This window comes from Urocampus carinirostris, chromosome 10, assembly GCF_059441175.1.
Source record: "Urocampus carinirostris isolate Australia breed hairy pipefish chromosome 10, RoL_Ucar_1.0, whole genome shotgun sequence".
Taxonomy (NCBI): domain Eukaryota; kingdom Metazoa; phylum Chordata; class Actinopteri; order Syngnathiformes; family Syngnathidae; genus Urocampus; species Urocampus carinirostris.
This window is the reverse complement of record NC_142358.1, coordinates 37,449,479-37,457,687: the sequence shown is the minus strand read 5'-3', so window position 1 is coordinate 37,457,687 and position 8,209 is coordinate 37,449,479. Positions and strand designations below refer to the sequence as shown.

The 8,209-nt window shown below is 41.0% G+C and overlaps 2 protein-coding genes across 2 annotated transcripts in view; one reads left to right on the top strand and one right to left on the bottom strand.

Moving 5' to 3' along the window:
- Positions 1–1,312: 1,312 nt before the first annotated feature.
- On the bottom strand, positions 1,313–8,051 carry pih1d2 (PIH1 domain containing 2). Its single transcript, XM_088345366.1, has 5 exons — positions 7,517–8,051; positions 5,464–5,584; positions 1,929–2,171; positions 1,538–1,812; positions 1,313–1,467 (listed from the first exon to the last, which is right to left on the bottom strand). The coding sequence occupies exons 1-5, from the start codon at positions 7,697–7,699 to the stop codon at positions 1,333–1,335; spliced, it is 957 nt and encodes a 318-aa protein (XP_088201492.1). The 5' UTR covers positions 7,700–8,051; the 3' UTR covers positions 1,313–1,332.
- The window catches only part of cadm1b (cell adhesion molecule 1b), a 722,615-nt gene continuing 721,887 nt past the window's right edge, over positions 7,482–8,209 (top strand). The window contains exon 1 of the mRNA XM_088345365.1: positions 7,482–7,732. The gene's annotated coding sequence lies outside the window, so the exon portion shown is untranslated. The remainder of the gene's footprint in view (positions 7,733–8,209) is intronic.

The following is an 8,209-nucleotide window of genomic DNA, read 5'->3' as shown; positions in this document are numbered from 1 at the left end:
AGCACCGTGTTTCTGTGCAGTTCCAGCGCCCTCTGGTGGATGGTTTTTATTTATTTATTTTTTTAATTAGGGGTGTTTTGGCCACCTATTATAGGACCTACACCAGGGGTGTTAAATCCATTTTAACTCAGTAGCCAGGATTCCAATGGTGGCATCAAAATTGTGAGTCTTTTTGGAGGCTCACAATTCAATTATGATCCGGGGATGTATGATTTGATTATAAAACGATTATTGAAGTTTTTTTTTTTTCTCAAATTAATTTCTTGTAGTGTTTATCGACTGTGCATTTGTAAGAAAAAGTAAAATAAGACTTTGATTCTGTCAGAACGAGAACAAATGGTAGACCCAATCGCGTAACGTTTCTCACACAAGCCTTTTATTTTACGGGAAATGGGGAGTCATGCACGTTAGGCAGCAGTCAGGCGTGGAATCACAGAAAGCCAGAGACAGACGAGATCGATATCAATTGCCCCAGCAGATATCGGACAGATGGGATCGATACTAGACAAGACGGGACAGACATGATTAATATCGAAACAGGATATCGAAATTAAACAGGACAAAAATAGACGAGAACAATACCGGACAGGAAACCGGACAGAGTCAAAACCCACGTCTTGCGGGGCAGAGGTTCATTGACGGACTGACCAAGGGAGAGCGAGAGCACTGAGAAATGAAATGATCTGCATTTATATAGCGCTTTTCAAGTCAAAATGTTCCAAAGCGCTGAGCTTAAATAGAAGGGAAGCCAATCTGTCAACGGTCCCCAGCTGACCCCACACGGGCGGGGCCGATTGGGCGCCATGGCAACTTCATGACAAATTCATTTTTACCACAGTTTATTTAAATCGGGGAAACTCACACAAACTGGTAAGTGACAAAAATAGCATACAAACACTAATCTAAATGATTTAACATTTAACATTACATTTAATGAAAACGTTTACCAAAATATGGGAACCTAACAGTTACATTTCATATCTACTATAGAAACTTTGTGGTAAACATTCATCCCGAATGAAGGAACTGCGCATGCGCACAAGGAATAAGATTACTTTATTGTGTATACATGAACGAGTATTCGGAAAATGAAAGGAATAACCCATCCATTCTAATCAGAATATTCACAGTTGGACTAAAATCTTAATAGGATTTGGCTGGCATCCACCTTTCACTTTACGTAATAGGAATACTGGCAAAAGTCTGTTTCCAAACAGATTTTCGTGTCATGTAAAAATACCCAAGATGCATCAAACTCCCTTTAAAAAAGAAATCAATTCATTGCCCTATTAACCTAATATTTAGGTTGAACAATTTCACTTTCACGCAATGTCACAAAATATCCGCTGTCACCGTAAGCCTTCGACTCCGCTTGTTAAAGATGGCAACGGCGCTGTTTTCATTGACAGCTTTTGGTAAGTCCAGAAGCAAGTAATAGATGTCTTCCACATCTAACAAGACGTCATCCTGCATAGAAAACACACCTATTTTATAGCATTCCTCACACGTCTCTTCCAGAAGCATCATCAGGCCTCACCTTTGACATCTTGAGCTGCCACTCGGACATGGAGCTAATCTTGGGCAACTCCACAGTTAGCTCCAGTTTGCAGGGGAATCCCTCGGCGCAGGGCTTCTCTTTGAGCCGATACTCTGGCTTCTCGGGCTGCTCAAACGTGGTGGAAGAGATTACCTCGATCAAGCCCCTCTTGCGAACAGCGGGCCGAGAAACGATACCGGCCGGCGCCCCCGCGTCTTCCTTGGCCAGCTTCAGAGAGTTCATCTGCTGCAGGAGGGAGTCCGGGCTCTGAACAACTGTGAATAAAAGCGTCTCGATTTTTATGGACGATGTCGAGAAGTGAAAGATGAGCTCCTGACAGCGAAAAAGCCTGCGGCGGTGGCTTGTCAAGAGTCCTGACTTATTACCCTACCGGAATCTGACGGATTGTCCGCGGATAGTCGCTGCTGCTGGAAACCCAAGCGGCGCCGCAAATCCTCCGGGGCGTTTCTCGGGCAAATGCTAACTACGTTATACTGCAGAGACAACTCCAGGCTGTGCTGCTGCCGGGCAAAGTTTAGGGCCAACATGTAGATCTGGGCTAACTCAGCGCTGTTCTTATTACAGTCCTGCAGGACTTCGGGGTTGAATGCTATGTCCAGTACACTGTAATCACCTGAAAAATGACATAAAGTAATGTAGAAGTTTATTCACCTATACCAGGGGTGGCGAACAAGTTTGACACAAAGAGCCGAAGTTTTTAACTGTGAGAGTCAAAGAGCCACACCACGCACAGACAGACACACACAAACACACACAATTAAAAACATATCATTTCCCATAACACACTCCTCTCCTTACAATACAACAAGTATTGTTCTTGTGTTGATTTCAAGGAAAGTGTCCACCCTCAATACACACACAAAAAAATCAAACATGAATCAAGGCAAATAGCCACAGTATATAGAAAATATGATGAGGCAAAAAACGGCATTCTTATTGGCCAAGATTCAGATTCAGATTCAGATCTACTTTATTGTCATTCTAGTACACGTGTATACAGAACGAAATGTCGATGCATCTGACCCCCACAGTTTCCTTGAATGTTGCAACAGCCCAGCAACATTTATGAGGATGATGATGTCAATATTTGGTGATCAGAATTTCATGAGCCTATTATGTTACCTCGACGATCTGATGGTGTTTGCCCCCACAGAGGAAGTTGCACTCCAACGCCTGCAGATGGTGTTTACTCGCCTTAAGGAACACAACCTCAAGCTCGCACCCAAAAAGTGTTTTTTCCTCAGACGGACTGTGAAATTTCTTGGGCATGTCATCAGTGAGGATGGAATTCGGACTGACCCCGAGAAAGTGAGAGCGATAAATGACGTACAAGTCGCTGATCTAATGGAGTCGGATGGCAAGACGCCATGCCCTAGTAAAATCAGATCTTTTCTAGGCATGGTGATGTATTTCCAAAGCTTCATTGAAGCATGTTCTGCGAAGGCAAAACCTCTGTTCAGGCTCACATCTGAATCTGGTGACAAGCATAAGCGCAAGAGAGCCCGCAAGAAAGGTCAAGTGAAGCTGACGCCTGCAGATTGGTCCGATGCATGCCAGAACGCCTTTGAAACACTGAAGCACGACCTCGTGACAGGTGTCACTCTGGCCCACCCAGATTTTGATGCGCCGTTTATTCTGGCTGTCGACGCATCCTTTGATGGGATTGGAGCAGTCCTGTCACAGCTGCCACCTAGTTTAAAAGTAGCCAGACCAGTCGCCTTTGCAAGTAAGACGCTCTCTCGGTCCCAGCTCAACTACCCTGCACACAGGCTCGAATTTCTTGCCTTGAAATGGGCGGTATGTGCTAGAGCAGGGGTCGGGAACCTTTTTGACTCAAAGAGCCATAAAAGCAAAAAATATTAATTTTATTTTGGGAAAGAGCCACACCATATATTATGAGACAAATTTACTAAATTGCTAAACCCGCGCCCCAGACAAAAGCATAGTCTTCAGCACATTTATTTTTGATGATTTGATAAAAATTATGAAAAGAGAATAATGCCAGAGCCCCTGTCCCTAAATCAACAAACATACCACTTTAAACTTGTCTCTTTCTTGCAATTACTCAAGATCGGTTAAACTCCTTTTTACCCTTTTTTTTCATACATATTGGTTTCAAAACCAGATGCAAGCAGTTATTGTGTAAAAACGTCACAACATTCTGCAAATAGGGAGCCTGATGAGCTCACTTTTGGCGCAGACGGCGTAGGGCGAGAGATGGGGGGGAGTGCTTGCACATTTTGCATAGCTCCACCCATCCCTCCCACTCACCCAATTAAATGACTAAGTTCTCTTCCGGTGTTTTGGTGTATTTACAGTTCTGTGGATTCATCATAAGGTATCTGAACACTGAACACAGATTATATAGTGAACTTTTATATAAAGGATTCTTTAGCGTTGTACAGCCAAAACAAGTTTTTTTTCCCCCCTTTTTTTGTGTGACACCTTGACTGTAAATTGTAGTGAAAACGTGCCCTATATATACTGCGAAGAAATCACATGTTAATTAGCTTTGGTTTGGCCTTACGTGGACCTGAATTGAATAGACATTTCAAATTTTGAACAAGATGGAGAAATTTTCCATGCAATCAAATTTGTCTCTGAGCCACAGACACTCATAGAAAGAGCCATATATGGCTCGCGAGCCATAGGTTCCCGACCCCTGCTCTAGAGCCACGTGTTCGACCTATACCAAAACACACTCATTCTTCTGAAAAACATTTTTTAACCCTGTTTCTCAAATCAGCTTGTGTTACGTTTAAACTTACTGTATGTAGTATCGAATTTCCACACCCATTATGTGCACTGTTTTAAAGGGCGCGCTCTATTTTTTGGGGGGATCATATGGCACACTGGGCTCTTAAACGCGAAGCACCGGGAATAAAACCGAGTTTGATTGCGGTTTATTATTTATCACTGAAGGATTTTATACATTGGACTATAAAGGATTTTATACGATTGGATATAAAAAAGATATTCACTGACTGGGCTATGGTGCGAGGTCAGGGCACCCTGGAAGAAAATGTTGTTTACAGGAACGGCGGGAACGGGACGTAAGGCTGATAAGATAATCAGCACATCCAGACGCAGAAAAGCCCTGATGATGAAGAAACGCTCGGTGTTGTTTTGAGTATTCCAGACATTGCAACGGTCTTCGACGAGATGGTGAAGCCCAGAAAATGATTAATTGTTGTAATTATTAGAAGCAGTTTACCACTTAAACAATACGTTTCTTTAGAATTCAAACTGCCTAAATAATCACCATGACTTAACACTGGTGAGCAATTTGTAAAATACTGAACGGATGTATTTAAACATTTTCAAAAAAAGTTCATTGACTTTATCTTGAAAATAGTTAGACATATTACGTAGACCCAAAAAAGAAATATTACTGACAGTTTGAATTTATTGTTTTTATTTAGTTATTGATCTTCTTAAACAGTAGTATCTAGGCATCCATCCATCCATTTTCGGCACCACTTATCCTCAGTAGGGCCGCGGGGGTGCTGGAGCCCATCCCAGCTATCTTCGGGCAGTGGGCAGGAGACCACCTGAACTGGTTTCCTGCCAATTGTAGGTCACATAGAGACGGACTCATTCCCACCTAGGGACAATTTGGACCGGCCAATAAACCTGACATGCATGTTTTTGGAATGTGGGAGGAAACCAGAGTGCCCGGAGGAAACCAAAGCAAGCACGGGGAGAACATGCAAACTCCACACAGGAAGGTTCAATCTCACAACCTCAGAACTGTGACGCGCACGTGCTAACCACTGCACTGCCGTGCTGCCCTGTATCTAGGCATCATTTTTGTAAAATGTTATGAATCTGACCTCCAGTTTCTCTCAGTGTACATTTTTATCTCCATTGTATAAGCACACAGCCTTTGTTTTTATAGCTCTGACCTTCATCGGAGTATTCTTCTAGGCTTCCAGCATACACAGGTAATGGCTTGCTGTGATCCTGGGATGCAGGAACACGCTTCCAACTGCATATATTAATATACAGCAAGCCTTGGTTTGGTTCCTGGAGAGGGAACATAGACCGTTATTAAGTAAGTTAAACAAGGCAAGACTTAAAGACGTGGGGCAGTTTAACATGACAAGCTCGTATTAATATTGGTATTAGACATTTCTTTAGAACCATGAAGTTTATCACATTGATATTTCCAGTTCTACTATTATGTGTGGACCTCTGATATCTGGTGACCAGGGTTGGGTAGGGTTACTTTAACTTGATTACTTTCAATTACTTTTGGATTACTCCAATACCAAATATGCTAATAAAAGACAAAAGAAACTAAATATGAATACAATTACTACATTTTGTGCAGGCTTGGGGAGTAACGGAACACATGGAACGGCAAAAATGATGTTGGCAAGCTGTTTGGATTTATTTTCATTTTGTTTCTGTGGCATTTTATGTTAGTTTTGCCGGAGATCAAAGCCAGGAGAGAAAGCTTACCATGTGTTGTGAGTCATCATTTTATCCAGATTTAGTTTCTTTTTTCTTTTATTAGCATATTTGGTATTGGAGTAATCCAAAAGTAATTGAAAGTAATCAAGTTAAAGTAACCCTACCCAACCCTGCTAGTGACCTACTGGATCAAGTTGACTTTGTATAAGTACATGCATTACATTTCTTCAAAGGGACAGTGTGTAATGTTATGACCACTAGATGTCACTGTATTTAGTAACGCAAGCGTCAACGAGTAAGAAGTTTATAAATGATGGAGACTCAAAGTGACCTAATGCACTATTTTTGACCACCCAGAGTGCCTGGCTAGTTAAAAACTTCCTTTTTTTCCATTTCACTCAAGGGATGTAAATTAAATTAAAAATACCTTAAATCTTAAAAAGGCAATTTTTATCAATTAAATGTTAATATTAAGGCCATTTTTCTTTAATTGAAAGTTGTTGTTTTTTTAATTGGGCTTCCATAACAACATCCTATCACCATAATACACCAGAGCCTCCACAGACTCCGCCGCTATGCCGCAAGTGACACTACGAGAGCGAACGGGAAGCCGGGAGGAGGGTGAGAGCAGTGCTAGGAATCAACTGGAGCGAACCATTTCAAGGCAGTGGAGTATTTCCGAAGCTGCGTTCTTTACATTTTAGTTTTTTTTTAACTTTTTTATATTTTAGCAAGCGTTCTTCCATTATATTCAAGCCTATTCTGTCCTTTAGTAAAACCCCAATGTGTTCTCTGCCTTAAGCGAAGGCCAGTGATATACAAGAGTTGCGGCAGGATGCCGAAAGAACATGGAGCCAATCCAAGAAGAAAAACAAATTTCCCAACCTGTGATTATTATGTTATGTATAAAAATGAACACTGGCACGATAGTTCAATGTTTAAGTTACAATTTTGGCTATTTTTTTGCACTATGATGACTATTTTTTTGCATCAAATGCATATGTTGACTATTTTTTGCACTATGATGACTATTTTTGCACCAAATGTATAATTGCACAAACCCTTACGATACCAAACTGTATTACGATACCAAACTGTATGTAACATCCTACATGCCGACATTTCTTGTGTAAATATTGTGTAAATTATAACTACAACCTTATGCTCCTTGTTTTATAACCTTATCTTCTCTGTTCCTTTATCTTCTTGGCTTTTTTACCTCACTGTGAATGTGTGATACTGGAGTGTCATGCCCAATTTCGTTGTCACAATATGTTAACCCATTTTGTAACAATGACAATAGGGGTATATTCTATTTTATTCTATTCAAATCAATCTTTTTTTTGACTGGATGAACATTTTTGTACTACTAGGAGGGACTAAATTGTACATACTGTCCCTTTAAGCAAAAGCGAATTTTATAACCATGCTTTTTACTCCTGTTGCCACTCTAACTTGTTGGCCCAAATGTGACGTCACGCACACGATGACGTCATGATTTCGCTAACGAGACACCTGTGCAGTCATCAACAAAATCCTTACCAAAATGTCAGTCCGTATACACGAGTCGAGCTGTGGTGGAGAATTGTACTCCATTCCGGATTTTATCTGTTTTTCCACAAAGCTCCGATAAGCTTGCGGGTCGTTCTGGCAAAGGTCGTCCAACATGGACCACAGCTGGTTGACGTGCTGAAGAACATTTTCCTGGCATCCGCCGGACGACATTTTCCAACCCAAACGGTGAAAGTTGGTGAAAACGTACGTCTCCCTTGTACTAATTACAAACACTATTAACTTACTGAAACCTTATAATTACTAATTATCAAAATGAAAAACCTTTAGAATGTCACGTAAGTAACCAGCTGGCATAAATTAACGCTCGCACTTATTTCCAAATGAAAGTTAATTTAGTATAACGGGTAAAAAATGAACAGTTCCAGTTTCCTAATAAGTCCTGATACTAATTATTAGGGGGGTCAAATCTCATTTAAATGACTAAAAAAACGCCACTTAACTAGTTAGTAAATCCGCGTGGAAGTAGTTCATATGAATTTTCGATTGTGTTGTTGGTTGCTATGGAAGCAAGCAGAGTTACCAGTGTTATAATAGCGACACTGGTGGCCTCAAAGAGAACTGCAACTCAGCAATCTCCACTCAATAGGATTATTGTCACCATTTATATGGACAGTAGTTTAATAACAAAAAAAAAACCACACAGTTCATTTTGATGCACAG